The following is a 23,678-nucleotide window of genomic DNA, read 5'->3' on the forward strand; positions in this document are numbered from 1 at the left end:
CGTTAACGTAACGTAACGTAACGTAACGTAACGTAAGTAAGTAAGAAGTAAGAAGAAGAAGAAGAGAAGAGAAGAGAGAGAGAGAGAGAGANAGANNAGNGAGAGAGAGAGAGAGGAGAGGAAAAAGAGAAAAATGAAGCACAACGAAGTTGCCGTATATGCAATTTGTTAAATAAATCAAAGCTTTGTTCCGCTCTGTTTTCATCACAAAGACGTGTATGCGCGTCGCGCGCGTGTCCATTTGCGTTAATCTCGAAAAATATTCTCCGATAATGTTCTAATTTAAAATTTATTTTGATAAAATACCAGTCAGCGTCCCCAATTAAAGTTGAAACGTCGACTGTCTCTCGTGTCAACATTGAATATCGATTTCAAATCCATAACATTTATGTATTTTCCATTTATTCGATCCCGTTTATGTATCGTTAATATTTACGGAACTCTCCGGGTCTTTTTTTTTTTAGAAAATTCGTTACCGCGTTATATTCTAGCGAAATTTTCCGCCCTGCGGACGCATAGCTTAACCGAATTAAAGATTAACTTTAAAATAACTTTGCCTGCACGTACAGCGCGCGCGCACGCGTTGCTGATGAATGTTATTATCATTATCGTGCAATAATTAGAATCTTGCTTCGGTGCTTCATGCAATTTCACGTAATTGGTTTCACGAAAAAAATTTGCATCCGGGATCAAAAGAGCGCAATCTCTCGTTCTTAATTGTTTTCAAATTGCATTCTACAGAATCGCGTATCTGTTTTCCATCTCCCGCCTAATTGGTGCCGTCGATGCTGCGTAACCCGGATCGCGAGTCTACGTTCTAAATAAAAATCTATCTAATTGCTCAATCCCAATCCTCTGCCCCGCGCGGGACGTTCATCGCAACAATCGATCACGCGCACTGAGAGAAAAAGAATAATAAATGCAATTATATAAATATAACTGTACAAGTTTCACATGTTTATAATGTACACATTGAAAACATTAATTCTACATAATATAAAACTTGTACAGTTAGTTTTTTCTGAGTGCGAAATGTCACGATGCCTTTAAAAATAGTCTTGACACGGATCGTTGTAAAAACGCATCACGCTTTCAGGTTAACACCGACTACCTGATAGGGCCCAATGTTGTCAACGAAGGGAATGGCCTGGAGACCGCGAGACTCGGTCTGAAATTCCGCGTCGCGAACAAGCATTTCAGGCGAGGCGACATGAAGCTAAAGTGCTTGGCCACAATAGCCACGGTCTATCTACAGAGCAACGAAGAGAGCGTGGAGGGCGACGAGAGCATTCTGAAAACGCCTATAATGGAGAGTCGCGAGACCCGGGCACAGAGCCATACTCGCGAGGATTTGACGAACGGTAAGCTTCTCCTCGAATATCATCCATTACTTTCCTACCTATACCAATATCACAATTGTGCAACGTTTTCTTCATTTTATCGATTAACCCGAATACTGAATTCAACTTTTACCTTGTCTAAAAGTTGGTAGTGCAAGTTAAAATCATTAAGGTCCAGTTGCACCGACGTTAATTATTGGTATAATCGTAATTAGCGAAATCGTAGCTAGTCCTGTAGTTTCATTACGGAGGATAAAACGTTATACGTTCAATTAGAAAGTTATTTCCCTCTCCCGCTGTTACTTTTCGTGTCACTTACAATTTTCTCTCGTAACGCGCCCCTCTTTCTCTCTAGAAGCGCTTTCGCACCCTCGCGATTTTTTAAACCCCTTCAAATCTCTGAAGCCTGCAATTACGATAAATTATCGATTACGAGCAGGGGTGCGGACGACAAAAAATTCACTTAGGTCAAACTCTACGCAGAAAGGAGGGTTAGAAATCCTCAAAATAACATTAACTCGTAAGATTATTTCGCTGTCGGATTCGATATACTGAGGAGCGAATGCACTCATGCCAAAATATTATGGCGTATTTTGTTTATCCCTTCTTTTTTTACGCTAATATAAAAGATTTTTTACGAGTTTACTCCGATCGTATAATAGATAATTTCGTAATTGTGCATACACATGTGTAACGTGTTAATTAATCTACTGTATTAAAAGACTTTATTAATTTTCGCCGGTAATATTTTACAACTTGAACCATTTACCCAAATTTATCTACATATTTTCAACGAATGCTCGTTAATGGCGAATTTATGCAACCTACGGTACAGGCATCATTTTTATATATACAGTCATTAATTAATTGTGATGACACTATTAAAAACTATCCTGAATATTGTATTAATCTTGGAGAAAAGGATGGACAAAAAGAAAAATCTACAAGTATTTTAACTATAATAAGACCAGTTGCAGGAATTGGAAAGTTTTTTTTTACTAGTTACAGATTCTCAAAAGTAACTTGTTTACTGTTACTTAAAAAGTATCACTTTATTACTTTTTTATTATTTTCTTACTGAAATAAGATTAATCTAAAAAAATTTTACAATATTTTTTATTTAAATATTAATAAAAGTAATAAATAATAATAAGATACTATAGATCGATACGTGAAAACACATCTAAGGAGAAAAATGCTTTTTCGGTCCGAGTTAGAACTTGTTGTACATAATAATATTTTAGAATGAATTTATATACATATGCATATCTAATTCTACAAATCACGCACCGATTAGATTTTCATTTTTGAAACATAATTTGATTGAGGTGATATTTTTCACAATAAATTTTGTAATAACTTTTGTAATCACTTCTGTCAAATTTAAAGTATTCCTAATTAAATTAAATTTTGTAATAAATGACATTACTTCTGTCAAATTTAAAATATTCCTAATAAAGTTGTTCTTAAGTTAATACAGCTCTGTGATATTGGTTTACGGCATTTTTAAGACGTAAACTATTTAGTAAACTATTTATAATAAACTAGTCACACAATCCTATTAACATCTTGAGGTATTATATAAAATGATATTGAACTAAGAATAAATTATGATTTCAGCTCAAAGATTGAAGATTGAAATATAAAAAATTACAATCAAAATATAAAAAAATTATGTTATAAATAAATATAAAATATAAAAAGTAACCATAAAATTCAAAGAAAGGTAATTCCGTTACCAATTCATTGTCAAAAAAGTAACTGTAACGGGAACGGTTACAAATATCAAATTATTTCCAATTCCTGACATAAAATTAATGTACCTCACACATTACATTGATGAGATCCTAACACTGCTCTGCAGTTATTTCAACTGTTGATTTTTATACAGTTTTAATCTATTCTTTATGTTTGATGTATAATTTGTTGTCTCTACCTGGATGATCCATATCTAATAAAATAAGCAAAGTTTTTCATTTACTACATCAAAATATCAATTGTATCTTTAAAGTTCAAGTTAATTGGGAGTTATTTGTTTCCTAGTAAACGGCATTTTAAAACACGACGACATTTATGTAATATTACGCGAGGGAAATTCATTTTTGGATATCGAAAAGCCTGGTCACAAGTAATGAGGAGTTATCGGACTAAAGCTCTAAGTATTGAAACGAATCCTTGTGGCCGTACATGCGGCATTAATCACAACGGGAACTAATTACTCGATGCTTTAATCCGCCATAGTGTTATTGCCCGGGTCTCGCAATAAAAACTGATTAATTACAGCCACACTGTATTCAAATCCCGAATTAAATTACGGCAAGAACGAGCCTCGGGCTCCACGAAATGAATACGTGGGATATAGTTCGGCGTCCAAATTAGCCGTTTAAAGGATGCACATCGCAAATTCGCTACAATCCTCAGCGAGTAGAGATTCTGTCTCTTATGCGAGTACATCATCAACAACTATATTAGAATAGAATAGAATATTTACTACTTCAGTTTATATGTCAAGAAGAGGTTTAATTTACAATTTCTTCTCTTAATCTCTACGTAATTAATATCTTGTAATATTATTTATGACAATTAATAGCTAATTAAAAACTAATAATTAAATCTTATTCTACTATTATCTAAACCTATAGTCTTTTTTCATCTTTTGTATTCTAAGTATCAGTTTTCTAATCAGACACACTAATTTACATTAATATCACATTGAAGTACTCAAATATTACACAGTTTTCATGTAAGTTAGCGTTAACATTTTTCCTTATTCTCGTATCCTTCTGTATCTATCCTGATAATTACTTTTTCATATCTACTTATCCTTCGCTTAAATTCTTATCCCTTCCTCTTCATCTACGAATCTTTATTTTTGAGCATTTTGTATAAATATTTTCAATTTTTAGTATTTTTAAAAAATTTTATCAGTCCAATTTTTCAATGTCAAAAAAGAATTTGGTTGTCAAAGCTCTATATCCGAACCGAGACATTTTTATTCTCGTGAACAAAGGCAATTAGTGACTTTTCAGAAAAAAAAAAATAATAAAGAAAGAAGCTAACGAAGATTCGTCTTTAATGTTCCAGGATCCACAAGTGTTGCAGTCCAATGGACGATCCTCATCGTTGCTCTGATCACATCGATCGCAGTCGCGCGATAATAATGACGAACGTTTCTTTTTCCTTTTTTTTCTTCTCCCTTTTCTTTTCTTTTTCCACATTGCTAATCATATAAACGTTAGGAGAGATCGGTTTCACCCTATCTACTACTAATTCGCATAAAATAAAGCGATACAAATATGCATATAATAAGTGTACACGTCCATTTACACGTCGTCGTGGCGTACGATAAAATCTACAATTAGGGTAGTTATCCCTCTTAGTGTGCCTTTAACTTATTCATATACTAAATTAATTATTAAATATTATAGTTTTAATCTTATCTGCTTGAAATCAGTAGGTATCAGTTTTTTAATATTTCGTTTTCTTATAATTTTGTTTAATCTAAAAAAATATTTTATTTTTTATAAAAACAAAAAAAATGTTTTTGTCCTTATTAGTGTCCTATTAACGTGTCCTCAAATTGTATGCTTATCTGCATTTGACTCATTTTATATAATTACTAAAACAGATAATAGATATAATCTAATTATCTAATTGTTTAAATTAATATTGCGTAAATTATTATTTTAATTATACTTACAGTTTCAATGTACACTCGTAATTAAACGTTCTCAACTCCAATACAAAGCACACTAATAAAGGACAAACTTAAAATGTTGCTGTATCACTGAACTCACATAAATTCCTCATATCTCTCGAATAAATATTTATTCTATATTCTAATAGTTAAAAAATAGAATATTAACTTTGGTATCGTGTACTACTATAGATAATTTAACTTAATAAAAAAAATACTTTTTTTTTATTTATTCGTGCTTTTCTTTATGACTTATTTAAATACAAAGACACATTAATAACAACACAGTCATAGGGATAGTTACCCTACAAACGTGCGTTCTAGGCTCTATAAATGTATTCTCATGCGCGCGCAAGACGAACGATCGGCTGATCGATTCCCCGCGCGTTCATTTAGATCGTCCAAAATCTTTTTAGCGGGAAACATCACAGAAGGCGACGTCTTTTGTATATCGCTTACGAGATACAATGTTATTCTTACTACGATTTTTACAAAGTTTTTCTATTTTCACAACATATCATTTCTATTCATCCAACGATCGCGTCCACTCGCGACAGCCGGATGATGATCTTCCCAAAACCGAATAATCTTCTTGGGTCAACTTGGACCCCACGAATACGCTTTCATTGGAATCGCTATTGTCTATTTCCTACATCCACCCTGCATCTCAGCGATTTGTCTATATAAAACAGAATTAATAATTATAATAACCACAAGAGCAGTCGCGAGTGATTTTTTTATGCTCATACATCGATCGACAAATCATCTACAACTTCAAACAAAAACTGAAGATTTATTCATAAGAGAAATTATTTCGTGAAATTAATAATTAACGTCTAATTTGATTTCGATAATTTTAGATATCTAATCTCACAAAAAATTAATTTACTTTGCAATATGCAGCAAAAAAATTTTTCCATTTTTACCATTTTTACGTTTCTTTCGATTATTTTATTAATCATGATTACGTTTCATTATTCTATGAGTACTGAAAATCTATAGTTTACGTTACGTATTAGGTGTACAACTTTACTTCCGCCGTTTTCCGAATATTCACGGCTCCAAGGTCATGCTCTGTATTTGGTGGGACAAGCTCGGCGTAGTGTATTACGAACTGTTAAAACCGACTGAAACAATCATAGGCGATCGGTATCGAACGCAATTGATGCGTTTGAGCCGAGCATTGAAAGACAAACGGCCGCAATACAACGAGAGACACGATAAAGTGATTTTGCAGCATGACAATGCTCGACCCCATGTTGCGAAAGTGATCAAGACATACTTGGAAACGTTGAAATGGGAAGTCCTACTCTCCTCGCCGTATTCTCTAGACGTTGCTCCCTCTGACTATCACTTGTTTCGATCAATGGCACACGGCTGACCAGCACTTCCGGTCTTATGAAGAAGTAAAAAATTGGATCGATTCGTGGATAGCCTCAAAAGATGACCAGTTTTTTCGACGCGGGATTCGTACGCTACCCGAAAGATGGGAGAAAGTAGTGGTCAGCGATGGACAATACTTTGAATCATAAATGTATAACCAGTTTTTTACAATAAAGCCTCGAATTTCGGAAAAAAAACGACGGAAGCAAAGTTGTACACCTAATATATTAAATGAGATATTTCCAGTACTCGCAGTGAATAACGAAACGCAGCTCATGTATCAGAGATTGCGCACAATTTTAGAAACAGAGAATAAGAATTTCAACTTATCAGAAACTATATTCCGCAATACATGGTTACATATGCGAAGTCCCTTGTGAATGTATTTATATCTTTAATTTCTAGTAAGTTTCGGTCGATAAAAATAGCCCGAATATCGAATGTTGCTAAGAAAAAGCATCATAACTGATTGCAGATATGCATATCAAAGTAGATTATTGTAGATAAGGGGATCCTAAAGTCATCTGTTTTATCGCATAAATTTTAATGTTATCATGAGTATCTAGACCCTCTAAGGAACGTTTGTGCCAAGTTTCAACTAAATTTTACAAGTTTTCCAAAAATTGTTCTTTTATACATAGTCTTTTCGTAACACATTTTCATCGAATTAAGTCATCTAAATCTAAACACGGAAAAATGGGTGATAGAGTAAATTTTATTTCCATAATCTGCTTTTTAATAATCAGCTCGGTATCAAAAGACCGGTATTTACATAAGGATTCGGATTAATTCTAAAATCGATGTTGTTTGTTCATGTAAACTACTAGTCTGATAGAACGAAAAGTTTTTATATGAAACAAATGTTGCCACGATAAGAATAGCTCTAGACGTCATTACAAAAATTTTTTTTTCCTTTTTCAGCTTAAACTCCATCTCATGGACACGTATTAATGTGTATACTTTAATTCTGGAAAAGGATTTTCAAATCTGTAAAAAAAGAAAAAAGAAATTACGATATTAAATTATTGCATTTCAGACATTTCCTTAAGAAAATCCTAAAGTCGTTTATTTTACCAACTAAACGCAATAATTTTTATATAATAATTACTTTTTTTTTCTTTCACGTATCTGTTAGATCACGTATCAGATAGAGTTTAGTGAAAGTATATGAAAACGAAAAATATTACTTAAATTGACATTTTCTTTATCATTTCTTAATCCAATATGGCGTCAGAGCTAATAGTATCGTAACATTTGCGTGATATAAAAGTTTTACAATCTGTACTTATGAAATTGTGTCACAGACAACGTGGAAATCTTAGAATTAAACTTACAATTAAACGACTAATTCTAAAACGTTATTGTTCTATAAAAATTTATGTGCGATATTGATGTAGTAGTGTAAAGATATATCAATGTGTCGCAATTTATCGGACAACAACGTTCTCGTTGGTGTTTAGGCTTTACTTTAGAATCCCCTTAAAGGGTTACACCTAGTCACGAAGTCGAAAAAAAAAAAAATCGAATCTTTGTAAATTTTTTTTTTTAAATATATGTATGTACAATTTTGTATAAAAGTTTTTGTATTTAAAAGAATTTTTCTTGACAAGATTTTTATATTTTTTTTATGCAAAAATATTAATTTATAACAAAGTCATAACAAATGTTTGAAAAGTTGTTTTTTCGGCGAAAAAGCGTTTTGTGATGAGCAATGCTACTCGATCATTAAAAATAAAAAATTCAAAAAGATTTAGTTAATATATGAATTTATCTATGCTTTAATCGATCAATAGATAAATTAAATTCTGACAAAATGGAAATTGTTCAAAGTTAATCGATTTTTATTTAAAAAATGGATATCTTTTAGTTCATAAAATAAAAAATACACATTGAAAAAAAATCTTTCGATTTTTAATGATTAAATATGAATTTAAAAATTAGATTTTAATGTTTAAAGAAACACAAAGTTAGAAATAAATTGGTGCAGCGATTCTTGAGATATCTTGCTCACCAACTTTGAAAAAATAGTTTTGAGGAAAACTCGTTTGAAGTTTCAAATGCAATTTAAATATTTTTCAACTTACAGAGTTACATATTCCAGGCCCATATAGCACATCATATACTTTTAAAAAATATGATTTCTGAAAAATCGATTTTTTCAAACATTTCTGAATAGGCGTGTATTGTTTGTAATACCAATCAAATGCTATTATTTTCAGATACAATAATCTTTTTATTGTTTACATAAAATTATAAATCCTTTTTCACAATTAAAGTAGAGACAATAATGCAATGTGGACTGAATTTTGTGGAAAATGGAAAAATTACATTTTTTATTATCGGTTTCTAGTGTCGATTCATAACAATATTTGCTTTATACAAAAGCTTTATACTTTATACGTATAAAATAACCATAATTTGCAATAGAAATTAAATGAACAATACTATACTTGTAGAAATAAGCTAAGTTTTACTATAAAAGAACAATATGCCTGAAATTTGTGAATATAGATATATAATATCGATGTAGTATTTACCAATTTAGTAGAATTTAGGCTCACATTTTGAATCCTCTTTTATTGATAAAGCTTTTAAGAATATATATATATATATATAGTATAACATATAGTGTAACATAACCTATATGCTTAAAAGTACCTTTATCAATAAAAGACGATTCGACAGAATATGGGTCATACAATTTATGTGTCACTGATACATCATTACACACTATTACATCAATATCACATGCACACATGTACAAATATTCTGATTAACTAATTTTTCATATTAAATATCTGAGCTTAATTCTAAAAACTCAACATTGTTTATTCATGTAATCCCTAGTCCAAATCAAAATTGTTTTATACATACGAAGTATAAACTTGTATATAAAACAAATATTATTACGAGTCGATGTTAGAAGCCAATAACAAAACTGTAATTTTTCAACTTTTTTTCATTTTTGACATAAAGTCGATCGATTTGGACTACATTACAGTTTATAATTTAATTATGGAAAAGAATTTTTAAATCTGGCGTATATAAAAAGTTTAAAAAATATTTATTTGAAAAATAATCGATAAAATGATTTTAGGATTCTCTTAAAGGTATCTTTGATCAATTAAATCAGCTTTTATTATTAACTTAATCAGCAATTAACTCAAATCGACAAAACCACTTTAGACAAAATTTCTAATATACAGTTTATTATTCTTAATATTTTTTATAATTCTATTAATTGATTTAATAGTTTTATTCATATTACTTAATAAAATAATGCTCGTTAATTAGAATTTGATCAAAGTTATCCTAATTTTAATTTCAATTTAATTTTCTTTTTTCTTCTTCTAAGTAGTTCTAAAAAAAATTATAAAAAGAGATTAAAATAAATTTACATTGATAGAAATGAGCCTGAACAATATAATATGGCACAACAATGTTCTACACATACAAAAAAAAGATGTGTTAAAAAGAAAACTTTTTGTAACATGGAAATCTCTATCAAACATTAGATTCGTTAGGTTTCACTATGTGGCATTGCAACAATTAACTCGCGACTTGCTCCGGATCTTTTATAAGTGAGCCTTTCGTTATATGTATAAATCGGGGCCCCCTGACCCCGCGCGTAAGTCATAGACATCGCAACGCGATTGAGTTGAATCCCGCTCAATAACCACGCGAAACGCTTAATCGGGTTGCTGTCGTCCCTCTTCTGACTAATTGTAAGGCATAGTTAATCTCATATCGGATATATGTCATGCGTACGAAATTACTATCGTATTTTCGATCGATATTGAAATGTTCCCAACAGCGCACGCTGGCCGAGCCTAAGGAGAGAAACACTCAGCTTTGTCCCCGACGTGTTCTCATAATTAACAATAATTCAAGCCAGCATTGAACAAATGACGATCAACAAACGCCGCTTGAATCAGTATTTTTTCTCGATTAGACATCGAAGCAAGGGAATTACACCAGGTGTTGATCAATAACGCGAATACGTGTAACGTGACATTCCAGTAAATTTGTATTCATATAAAACCAGGTAGAATTAAATTGTTGTCGTGAATCGAATTTTAAAAAAGCATCGAACTGCTTTGAGCAAAACATTGCATTATTTGTTTGTCATGGTACACAAAATTTTATAAAAATGAAGTTCGTTAAACATTCACGGAATTTATTTATCTCTTTATTTATTTACCTCTTTTTTATACAAACTTTTATGGAGTTGCAGGGTTTCTTTAAAAAGCAAAATATTATGTAGAAATTTTATCTGAATGCTGATGATTCACTGGTATAATCGATAATATACTACTCATCAACAAAATTTATTGGATAATATAATTTGAAATAAAATTTCTTCCGTTTAGTTATGGCTACCTAGTGAACACTATTAAGGTCACTTTATCCATCGCTATCGATTCGACTTTATCGTAAGCTTTTGTGCGTAATCGCAAATGAAAATCTGATCGCAACAGAGTACACTATTATATAATATACATAAATATATATACATACATAAGACATACACATATATTATATATACATATATCACTCTCTCACTAAAAAATTAAATTTTCTAGGAAAAAATCAATTTCAATTTAATAAAAATTATTAATTAATCAAATAATATTGGTAAAAGAAATACATTCTATTAACAAGATTTTCATAACCCTTAAAAAAAAACTATTGAGTATCTTTTTAGGTTGTAATAATTTTGACGACTTTTCATAAAGTTAAGTTGATAACTTTATAAAAAGTTTTTGATTGATAAAAATATTTGAATTTTGATAAGAATATTAAACTTTTGATTGATAGGAATATTTATTTAACTCATTCGTGATAATAACTTGAAAATCACGTTTTGTAAGCCGTGCTATTTTTAGAAGTAAGAGAATGATATGTGCGTTTGTGTTACATGTATATTATATATATATATATATATATATATACACACACAACTATCAAAACACGAAAGTATATGAAAATAGCACAAAGGCCGGAAAATCATCATCTGCGTGTTATCAACTGTTGGCGTCGATCGATACGTAATTACGTCAGTAGGATATATTTCGATCCTGTAACGTATTTTGACTAAGAACTTGTAGTTATTGCGAGTACATTATGGACGGTGCGTTACATGTTATTACACAAACAAAAAAAAAACAAGAAAAATGTTATTGTGATTGAAACTCGTATTACGCGATATAGCAAAGCCTATAGAACATATCCACGAGAGTACTTGATATAAAAAAAGTTATATGACAGAAAAAAATTCTCTCGATATGAGCGTTGCTCCATATAATGTTCCATTCTCATCCTCATTCCCTTCCCACTTCTTCTTTTCCTCCTCCTCCTCCTTCTCGCCCACTTGAGCGTGAAAACGCGCCTCTTGCTCGGAGCGTTTTCCCACGGCGGAAAATACGCGACACAAATATTTGACGGAATTCCGTTTTCAACGCGACAAATGGTGTACTTCCCTTGTAAAATAGAAAAGATCCATCGCTTTTGCTCACGCGAGAAAAGAAAGCGAGAAAAAATTGACACATATCTGAAAAGAATAAAGATCTAGGCGATTTTTTGGCGCCGCAACATTGACTCTACAAGGCTTATCCTGAAAAGAAATAACAGCGAAGCCTTATAATAAAGCCAAAAATTGAGTGCAGTAAAAAGAACTGATTTTTCATGTTTAAAAATGACAGATTTTCTTACGTATTTTCCCAAACATATATCCAAGTAAGAAGTTTATTCTGCGACTAAATGACAGAAGATGAGTTAACTGAGAATTCGTTATTTTATATATAGATTTTATAAGTCTTCTATGCGAAAATATATAAAGGAGAAAAAAGCATATTGCTCTTTTCTTTTTTTGGAAGCATTCTTTAACAAAAAAAATGTTAAAAAGAGACCGATTTTTGCTCACAAAGGTGTAAGTAAAAGAAATAGCGTTTTATAGATTTTGACTTCTTGAATACGATAATGTTAATGAAAAGTTCGAGATCGATAGAAAACATCTTGAAAATTGAAATTAAAATCTACATTATTTCTTTTACTTATATCTTTTTAGGCGAAAATTTGAGTTTTAGAGTAAAGTAGAGTAGTATTAAAAAACGTTCGACTTTTGTCCGAAAGAATGTAAGCAAAAAATAGTATTTTTTTTAATAAATTTTTACCTTCTGAATATGATTAAATAATTAATAAAATAAAATTATTAAAAAGTTCGTGGAACACCTTGAAAAATAAGCAAGAATATTGAAATTTTAAATATTCATGTTCAATTTTCAAAATGTTCCCTATCGATCCCGAACTTTTTATTAACATTATTTAGGAGGTCTATAAAAATCTATAAAAAAAACACATATACTTTTTACTTACATCTTTTTATGAGCGAAAATCGGTCTCTTTTTAACATCCTTTTTTATATTACCTATAAAGTTTTATATACTATTTCTTTCGAAAGGGGTATAAAACAAGAGGACAATCTATTTTCAATTTGCGATTTAAAATTGTATCTGGAGATATATATCAAGAGATACAATTAAAAAGTATATATATATACTTTTTAATCGTATCTCTTGATATATATTTCTCTTTTTGTAAAAGATGATGCTAAATAAAAAATTAGGACATTTCTTACTCTTTCCAGGATAAAAATATAAGTCATGCGGCGCTTACATTATTATTTCTGAATCAAACACACAGCATTCGATACGCTCGAAGTATATTCTTTCGATATATTTTTCGTATAAACGCGAAAGTATTTTTCAATGCATTTTCGAGTGCGGTGAGGCTCGTTGAGGCGCGAAAGTAACAGCTGCGTGATCCGCGCGAAACATTAAGTTTATATCCATTAATCGAGTAAAAAAGAGTTTCATACGAAGTAATAGTAAGACCCTTACATACGTGTCATACTACGAATAAGTGTTTACAAGCCTGTAAATATGTACATAATTTTCATCGTTATTAAAATTATTCACTTATAATATCGTCGAGTATTGTTGGTTCTTTATGTGCTACAAATTCCCGCCTTAATTATTATAAAAATATTCATTTCTCTTATTATAATGATTACAAAAATTTTTTTATTATAATTATCTTAAAAATATTTTATTTCTTCTAATTAAATGTATTTCCATAGAAAAAGAGAGAGAAAGAAAGAGAACATTCCTATTCTATATTTTATTATGTATTATCTGCTTGTCAAACATTAAAGTAGCAATACATAATCTTAAGAAAAATAAAGGATTCACCCTTTTTCTTGATAAAGGATATTTTTCTGGAAACAAATCTAAACACTAAAAGACTAAAATCGAATTAAACTAGACTAGTCTGGATCAGACTAGACATTGAGATTGGAATTTATTTAAGGAGAATAAATTTAATTAAATAAAGGAAACCTATATTCGGTCCTACAAAGCCCGTTTTGAAATGTGACGCTTTTGTAGAAGCCAAACAGTTCCTTATAGAGTTATGCCTGTCAAGACTTTTTATCAGGATGACAAATCTATAATATATCAGACTCCTGTTTAAGATGCACATGTGGCAGGAATTAATGTATTTTTCATTGTTTGGGACAACCAAAACAGAATTGTCTGAAAATAGAGTAAAATTTATTAGACGGCAAATTGAGAATACAAAATTTTATTAAATGTTTCTAATATACGCACCTAGTTTACCATACACTAGAAGCCCTGAGTTTTCTGGATCTTCTAACATCTGGATATTGCAGTATCATCTTGACATAGCATGTGCTAATCACGATTCAGGATTATATTACAAATCATTTTATTCTTAGTGGATTTAGACTTCATAAGGACTTAAACGAAAATAGCCGCGGTCACTTCTAGTTGGATAACGAAAATATGTCTAAGCGCCTAAAGTTATGTTAATTACAACGTTACTAACCTTGTAACTCAAAAGAATATTTCTGACACAGCTATCGGAATACAACCTTTAATAAAGATACAATTTCACATTGTTGCTAAAAAAAAGTGCATTTTCACGCTGCTCAAACTAGCCATTTCAGCGACAAAAAAGATGACGACTTTTGTAGCAAAACTATTAGAGTGATAATTTTATACATGAAAAAGGGCAAAAAGCGTTAAATTTGATATTTAAACGACAGATTGGATATATTGTTTGTATTTTTCATGTATTTGTGATATTAATACGCTGAATTAAAGTTATTAGATTATTCTGATTGCATTGAATCCTCTATCTGGATCAGCAATAAAAAAAAAATAAATTAAATTATGTGCATATTTGCAGTCAATGGTGATCAAGGTCGACAAAGTATAATATATCAGCACATAATAGTATTTGAGCATTTGACGCTTGTAGTTAAAACTACAAAATTTCAGCCGCTGAATAACGAGCGAAAAATCTGTTACTCCAATTGCTTATTTTAGCAACATATGAAAATGTATCTAAATAAGCAATTGGAACTAGATCTGTCATTCTAAATTCCAATGGTTGAAATTTTAATTACACTTTGTGTATGATTTGTAATTTAAACAGTTTCAATTAAGTTAACGATTGATCGAAGCTTCGATACGCGAAAGACAAGTACGATCAAACTCCAGCGAAAATATTAATGGTGTTAATTTCAGAATGTAATGCGTCTACCTGGCAACGATCATTTACGTTATTCGCTGTGAAAAGGATTCGATGGCGGATGTTTTCTGGATCCCGTCGATTCCAAGACCATTCGAGACTGGATGTCATCGCACGGCATCTTCGTTATGACGTTCGACACGCGCGGCACGATGACGAGACGACGCCATGCACACTATCTTGCACACTACGTTTCAGTTCGGAAAAAATATTCGCGAGGCAACATCTCGACCGGATGCGCTTCTGGAAATCGATCGTGATCGCGAACTTATTAAACGCGCAGACGTGATTCGAATGATTTCTACTCCACGATCGTCCGCGATAATGCACTCGCCAACCAACGCAAAGCGCATTTGAAATAACAAAAGAAGCGCGAAATCGCCTCTCAAAGCGCCGCGCTGCGGCGGACAAGAGAAGTATTGACTGTTCTCGGTGATTCTTTAATATGATTGGCTGCGTTCAGAGAATGTTTATTTTGCAACTGTTGGAAGTTCTCTTTGCATTGATTATACTTTTAGATCTGAAATATTCCTAACAGCACAAATGTCGATATGTCAACTATAAGTTGACTTTGCTAAATCAGGCCTTCAGAGTCGACTTTATGTCGACTTTGTACAGATATCCTTCCAATATCGATTTTAGATCTAGTGCGATTTACGCTCACAAAAGTTTAAATGCGAAATCATTTTGTCTTTGTTGTTTCACTATAATTAAACAAGGATGAATGCTGTTCATGAGCATGATCATAGTCTAGAATGGTTGACTTAAAGTCGGCTTACAGTCATCTTTAAAATGGGACATTGTACGACTACCCTACCAGCACAAAGTCGATTCTAAATCGACTATAGCTTCTGGACGTCTGAAAAATAGATGTCCGTAAATATCGACAGTAAGTTGACTTTGCTAAGTCAAGTCTTTAGAGTCGACTGTAAATCGACTTTGTACAGACATCCTTCCAATATCGACTTTAAATGACTTGGAGATGTCTTTAAATTATATAATGTCTCACTTTAAAGACGACTATAAGCCGACTTTAAGTCAACTATTCTAGGCTGTGGTCTGATTCATGTTCACAACGCTCATCAGCAGTATTCATCCTTGTTTAATTATAGTTAAACAACAAAGACGAAATGATTCCACATTTAAGCTTTGTGAGCGTAAATCGCACTTGATATCCCAAAATCGATATTAGAAGGACATCTGTACAAAATCGACTTACACAGTCGATTCTAAAGGCCTGACTTAGCAAAATCAACTTGTCGATATATCGACATTTGTGTTGCTGTTAGGATAATGGTTTCTACACACTGGATGTGCTTGCCGCGCGGCAAAATGAGACGCGGTAACTAAAACACATTAGGAACTTATTTGCTATCACATCACATTTTACTGCGCGGCAAGCGTCCAGTGTGTAGGAGCCATAAGATCATTTCTCATTCTACTTATATCTCTAACAGCACAAAGTCGACTCTGAGTCGACTATAGACTTTTAGACGTCTGAAAATGAGCGTCGTAAGTCAACCTTAGACGATTTAGATACGGCAACATGTAATGGCGGTAGCCAATAAACTTACAGCTTCTAATGTATTCATTGGTTGCCGCATTTCATTTTGCCGCGCTGCAAGCGTTTTCAGGAGCCATTATCTCAACAGATAATCATAAAACGGTTGCAAAACTGTTGTGTTCTGTTGAACACAGAAAGCCATTGGTTCTTTTCTACATAAAGTCGGTTTTACATTAGTTGCAAGCTGATCGCAAGTTTGTTGCGACAATATGAAGCGTTGATTTCGAAATGCAAGCTTAAGAAAATATATCAATCAAAATCCTTCGTGTTTTCTTCCTTTCCATGAAATAAAGAACTCGGATTGGTTGAATTTCTTGTATCTTATGTTTTATATTATTCGATTTATCTAACTCTAGTTAACGATAGATCGATAATCATCGATAAAATATTTATGGCGTATTCGACCCAAGCGGATTTGCACCAACTTAGGTTGGATTAATAATAAATGCTCTCCTATTGATGAAATATGTAATATCAACTAATAGTAGAATATTATCCAACTTAAATGGAAGCAAATCCGCTTGAAAACGCTATTAGAGAATCTCGTTGTACAGCTGTGCTTCCGAAGCAATTAAACATGATTGGTTGGATCCAGGTAAAATGCTTATTCGCTCGCAGTGAATTTTGGAACACAGCTTGTGCAGTTTGAGCGGCTCGTGAAAATGTACCTTATCTCTTATCGCATATTGCGCTACACGTGATCGCACCCTAATCACGTCCAGTATGCAGTAGATGGCGCGCAGTAGGCAAAATCTTTTTCTGCCTTTCTGTTTTTCGACATATTTGCAGCGGGTATGTATCGTATGGAGAATCCGCATTTTTTGAAATAATCATTAATAACGCAAACGTAATGTAATAACTGATTAATTATTGATGATTTTCTGGAGTGTGAAAGTGCAATATTTTTAGGCATGAGGTATAAGTGAAAACATTTATGATTGGAGTGACTCAATTACTATCTGTTGTTTCAGTGATACACTGCTAAGCAGAACTCAAAATGTCTATTCGACCAGTTTATCGACCCAAAATCGTGAAAAAAAGAACAAAGAAGTTTATTAGGCATCAGAGTGATAGATATAATAAACTCAAAGTGAGTATCTTTTGTTTTATCCTTTTTAATCGAGTGAGCATGTTTGTAAAATTTGGTTATATTGCCTACACTTTGTATATTATAGCATTAATTTTTGCACACTGTTATTAAAACGTTATATATTTGTTAATTACTTAAACTTTTATTCTCCGAGATTGATCTTTCGAATTAACTATAAAATAATTTAAAAAGTATATCTATACATATATATAATGTCGCATACACTTTGCAGCGCAACTGGCGTAAACCGAAAGGTATCGATAATAGAGTCCGCAGGCGTTTTAAGGGCCAATACTTGATGCCTAGTATTGGTTATGGTAGTAACAAGAAAACGCGTCACATGTTGCCAACTGGTTTCCGCAAGGTCCTTGTACATAATGTAAAGGTAACTGTCACTTCAAAAATTCTTAAAACTCAATTAATTGAGACCTTATATATATATAACCTTATATATATATATATATATAAAATGACGCCTCAATTAATTATTAAAGAATGCTTTTCTATTTGATGACATAATTTAACACAAATGTTCGTTATTATTCATTGAATGTTAAGAAACAAAATAATATTTGTCAATTTATATCACTAAATGGAAAGTATTCAAAATTATTTAATATTAACTCTCTTTTGTTATCATGATCATTTTCTTCTCTTATAATATGGAACATACAAATATGAATATATATATTTTCAAATATTTCAAAAATTTTTCATTATTACATTTCAAAATATTTGTGTTTAATTCTTTAATCCTGCAAACATTGTAATGTACATTAAATTTGAAGACATCTATTACAATTATTTAATTCTATTGATATCATCTGAGATATAATGTATATAATAATGTATATATTGAAAAAATTGTCAAAATTATTTAGTATGAATTACTTATTAAAATTCCCATGAATTGAATTTAAAAAAATTTTTTAAACATAGTTTTCAATAAAATCGAATCTGAAGGACATTTTATACAAATTAGAATTATTATTACACATAAACAAATGTGTTGTCTGAATCTTCTGCATAATTGCATATTCTATTTATGGATTTCTTGACAAAATGAACAAAAAGATTTTTTTTATTTTTTACAGGAACTTGAAGTTTTAATGATGCAAAATCGCAAGTTTTGTGCAGAGATTGCACATGCTGTTAGCAGTAAGAAGAGGAAACTCATTGTCGAGCGTGCTCAACAACTTTCGATACGTGTAACAAATGCCAGTGCACGCTTACGTTCGGAAGAGAACGAGTAAGCATTACTTTTCGTGTATTTTGGCAATAAAATATTAAAAACTTATTTCTTGTATCTAGTTTTCTTTCATTTCTTAGTAATATCTTCAGTTTTAGGTAAATGTACAATATCAGAATTTTTACTTACAAAAAATTTTTGTATACAAAAGTAATAAGTTTTTTAACATCACAAAATTTCTTCTGACGAAATTTACTGTTATTGATCAATTATTAATTAATCGCGAACAGTTTTACATAATGAGTCTATTCTGTAACTTTTAATGACTGTAACTGTTGTAACTATAGTGTTATAATATTGTGCAGCTTTTTTATCACATACAAACCCTGTGCAACATTATGATATAGCTTTAGGCCCAAGATGATCGACTCATAATCGACTCTGATCCGGATTCAATTTCACCTGTACCTCATATACGCGTTTCTCGCGTTTAGAGATTATCACTCCTAGTCTCTAACTTTTAATTAAGGGGTATTATCAACCCATCTGATGTGGATAATCTGTTTAAGCCAAGAAATGATTAACAACGAGAAAAACTTCCTCTCTCTTCATTGAGTTCAATAATCCTTATATTTCTTAAGAAGTTATTAATTTCTACATGTTTCCATTATTTTATATTTTTAGTCTACATTATCCTGAAAAATTAGTTTTACATATCCTGGCGTTCCCTCGAGCGGTACCGCGCAGAAGGGACAGATCGCGATATAGCCATTTGTGCCATGTGGAATGGCTACTTTCTCCCAATATCTGCAAAAGAGAAGAATAAACGATAAATAAGGAAAATGGAGAGAGACGAGAGTATATATTTGAAAGATTTATAACATCTATATAACTTATTTTCAAAAGTGTGAATAATTAGCAATAGACGCGCGTTACTAACTTGACAGTTTTCTCTGTAGCCATGTGTCCACAAGGACTAAATGCATAAGTGGGCGGTCCGCAGTCTACGTAGAAGGCAGGTTCTATTCCCATAGACAGTTTTACTACCGCCCCTGCGACAAGGCACATGGGACACCTTCTCGTAACTTTATCCTTTTCCTGACCCCAATCATGATGTCCTTGTACATGACCGCATTTAAGATAAACGTATGGCTGCTGCTGCGTCGAATCCGAAGCTGCTTTACGTGGTATAACCAATGTGTTCAAGCCTACAGGACATTGCGGTCTGCCGGCGTTTATAGCATCAACTAATTCCTCTAGATCTTGTTTTGTCTGAGAAAAAAATATGCATTTAGCAATATAAACTATGATTTTATACATTTTTCTAAAGACGATGTAAATTACCGGAGATTTCGCGAGGCCTTCGGCCGACCGCCAAAGTAAAGTGGCGCCACAGAGGTCAATCAAAGTACCATCTTGTAGAATATTGCTCTCGTCCTCTACAACGTTGCCTTTCTGTTGAGCGCTCCTACTTTCTCTGAGCGAGAAAACTCCACCGCCTACACTAACTTCCCGCCAGAAACCACATTGCGCCTCGCCACCACAGAATTGACCCCGCGGATGCATTATCAGGACTCCGTTTGTCGTAAGTCCATCAATCTCGCGATTCTCTTGCCATTTAGTTGCCTTTTCCTGTGTAAAAATATTTATTAAGTTACTTTTGCCAAAAGTGTATCAGGTCACCCAGTTAATCGTAGATTGCGAATCTCACCCCTAAAAAAATGTTTCTTGAACTATCAAAGCCTGCAGCATAGATTCTAGCGATTCTGGGATCCAATCGATCTGCCAGGATCCGACAAGCGAATCTGCTGATAGTGCTTTGAGCGACACGTCCTTCATTAGCGGGACCACCATCACCACTGCCCGCACATGTGTCCATCACTACAAAATCGATAGGCGATTCGGACGAACGACCGATCTACGAATATATATTATTTAAATATATACATTGCTGCGCACAGCTCCATACAGGGTCTGTCTCAAAAATTTCCGAATTTATTTCTACAGACTATATTTTAACTAAAGCTATCTACTGAAATAGTATGGAATTATTTTCTATGAAATTTTATTTCTAACTCTGTAGAGTTACACTTTTCTACGTTATATTATTTATTTGCAGTGACGTTAAAAGTGAAAGAACGTTTTTGACACTTATCAAGAAAATTAATGGAACAAAGAGTAAACACGTAGTCTTAAAGCTTGATCATCCATCACATTTGCCTGATATAGCTTTTTATGATTAATTTTCTTTTTCCAAGTTGAAAATGAAGCTGAAAGGACAACATTTTAATAATTTCGGAAATTGTGAAATACAGAATATTTCGAGGTCATTTTCTCCCACATATTAAGAGATATTTAAAAATTATATACAATTACTATAAAGACTGTATTACTTTAGTAAAATGTATTTTGAATAATTAATAAATAAAATTACAAAAATCTCATAAAAAACGAAATTTTTAAATAAAATTTAGAAATTTTGCAATAGAGGGTATGTATCGTGGACATACATACTATGGGTATAATAACTCTGTAGTCCACAAAATATTTCGGGCTTACCTGAAACATATCCGTTTTTTCATCTTCTGTATATTCGACAATAACAGCCTGTGTTCTAGAAAGTGTGTACGAAATCGAGTGCTGCTTTGTGTTGAGGATAGCTTGCGAACTATGGGGCGTTTTAACGATGTAATGTTTGCTACGCTTAACACCATTTGGCACGGGTCTTTTGTATAATACGAATTTACTTCTCCTTCTTCCTCTATCACCAGGTGGAAGGTAACCATTATATCTGTGAAAGTCGTCAGAAAGATTCATTAGTCATTAACCTTCTATTCTTTTTACATTATCCATTTTATTTGCTGGGAATCCTTACCCAAGTATAACTAGTTCACCGTATTTCACTAATTGTTTGGGCTTTTCATGATGATAACTGTGAGATCGGTGTGGATTGCCATGTGAATGGCTGTGACTGTGTATATTGCGTGGACTGTGAGGTGCACCGACTGTCTCACCTTCTTCCACGAGCAAGGGGCTCTCGCTACTACCGCCGTCGGATCTAATGTAAAATACACGGTATAATGAACTGTTCGTATCTATGTATACGTAGAGTGATGTGCCACTACCATTTTTCTTTATTCTTGACGATAATAAACAGATTCTCTGATGAACTTGGAACGATCTCTTTCTTCTAACGAAACTTCAGCAAGATATGTTGTGATATATTTGATTACAAATATTTTTCAATATTAAATTTCGATAGTTAATTAAATTTCTATCAAATTAAAATTAATTCAGAAATAAATTTTATCTCCTATTTGCAGTTTTGCAAATTTAACCAGGACATTTAATAACTTCACAAATCATCAGAATTTCTCTTATTGAAGTAATTACTATAATTTCTGTTTTTATTTTGATTTTTAATATTTTTGGCTGAGAGAAATAATGATAGTAGTATATCATCTCTTATAGAATAATATGACGAACAACTAAGTAAGACATACATACATACATTAATTTTTTCTAAAACAACTAATTTACAGAAGAATCAATTATAGCGAGTATTATGAATTTTACTTATTAAGCTCGTAAAGCAATGATAATTCTCATTTCATTAAGATTTTTACAAAAAAGAAAAATAAATCCTCATAGAAACAATGCAGTCATAATAGCCCTAGTTAGGAGATCATAAGAGTAAAATGGAGGATGAATATATAATATAATATAGCAATTATATATTGCGTTACAATACATGTTGTGTTAAAACTGTACAAATTATTCTCATTCCCTAAATGTTTCATTAATCTTATATAATTATAGCTTCCACCAAGGAAAAGGAGATTTCATTGGAGATTAAAATGTGTGGAATTAATATGTTAATAATGATAATGAAAACGTCGAACAGAAGGATGTCTGTAACTGGAAATACTTTCTGATCCCAAAAGCAAAAAGATATCAGATATACCTGTAACTGTACAGCAAAGTTTAAATATTTTATATCGAGCGAGGTGACTTAATGTTATTAATATATATTTGCATCAAGTTGATTTGTCAAACGAACGAATTTGATACGCTTTCTTCAATATTTTGCATTGTTTATTAATGATAATAACGAGGCATTTCGATTGTCAATTTACAAATGAAAAAAGCTCTTGATACAATGTACACTATGTACAGGTGATCTGTCTCTCTTTAACTTTCTCTACAAAGTAATTGTTTACAAAAGCGCGTTTTATTTTCGTTTTCACATAAACGTTACGAAAGGCTGCGTGTTTCTTATACACGGTACGTTCTATAAGAAAATCCAAATTACCATTTGAACACAAGCCGTACGTGATAGAGAAGATAGATGGTTTTGTGGCTTACATTAATGTGTAAACCGTAGGCTTACTTACCGCGAAGGGTATGGAATGCGTTTAGTTACTGGCATCCTCCTTTCAGTGGGATTTATAGATTACTACTTCCACATGGTACTTGAAAGGGTACTTGGTAAGGAGACGGGCAGTCTTAAGGGTCTTCACGCGGTTGCAGACAAATCTGAGCAATTGCATTTGCACGTGGCAAGCTGCGAATTGGTAATTATGATCTGCAATGAGAAACATTCAATATAAAGATCATAATTAACTGAGGATTCTGTTCGCAGGATGAGTTGCCGACGTAACTTTTTGCGTAATCAAATTTTCCATATCTGTGAAAGTGCGTACGTAATCTTTGCCTCGTAATAACTATTGTTAACAAAGAGGACATTTTGCTTTCAATTCTTTTAACTCTTGCGCGATACACCGTTATTCCTATAATTTGTA

General features: G+C 32.1%; 3 protein-coding genes across 3 annotated transcripts in view; 2 read left to right on the forward strand and 1 right to left on the reverse strand.

The window, feature by feature from the left end:
- LOC105622779 (cell adhesion molecule 2-like) overlaps positions 1-4,498 on the forward strand; it is a 7,981-nt gene extending 3,483 nt beyond the window's left edge. The window contains exons 5-6 of the mRNA XM_012204191.1: positions 1,097-1,361; positions 4,425-4,498. Of these exons, the coding sequence (XP_012059581.1) occupies positions 1,097-1,361; positions 4,425-4,498 (339 nt within the window). The remainder of the gene's footprint in view (positions 1-1,096; positions 1,362-4,424) is intronic.
- Positions 4,499-17,351: 12,853 nt separating this feature from the next.
- LOC105622688 (60S ribosomal protein L32) lies at positions 17,352-18,990 on the forward strand. The gene is made up of 4 exons (XM_012204100.1): positions 17,352-17,389; positions 17,569-17,687; positions 17,920-18,072; positions 18,782-18,990. Exons 2-4 carry the CDS (start codon positions 17,595-17,597, stop codon positions 18,938-18,940), a joined length of 405 nt encoding a protein of 134 aa, XP_012059490.1. The 5' UTR covers positions 17,352-17,389; positions 17,569-17,594; the 3' UTR covers positions 18,941-18,990.
- A 493-nt stretch (positions 18,991-19,483) lies between these two features.
- Positions 19,484-23,305, reverse strand: LOC105622689 (protein pellino). The gene is made up of 7 exons (XM_012204102.1): positions 23,271-23,305; positions 21,752-21,934; positions 21,436-21,667; positions 20,588-20,794; positions 20,221-20,508; positions 19,817-20,148; positions 19,484-19,683 (listed from the first exon to the last, which is right to left on the reverse strand). The coding sequence occupies exons 1-7, from the start codon at positions 23,303-23,305 to the stop codon at positions 19,557-19,559; spliced, it is 1,404 nt and encodes a 467-aa protein (XP_012059492.1). The 3' UTR covers positions 19,484-19,556.
- Between the last annotated feature and the right edge of the window lie 373 nt (positions 23,306-23,678).

The sequence above is a fragment of the Atta cephalotes genome, assembly GCF_000143395.1.
Source record: "Atta cephalotes unplaced genomic scaffold scaffold00048, whole genome shotgun sequence".
NCBI classification, from domain to species: domain Eukaryota; kingdom Metazoa; phylum Arthropoda; class Insecta; order Hymenoptera; family Formicidae; genus Atta; species Atta cephalotes.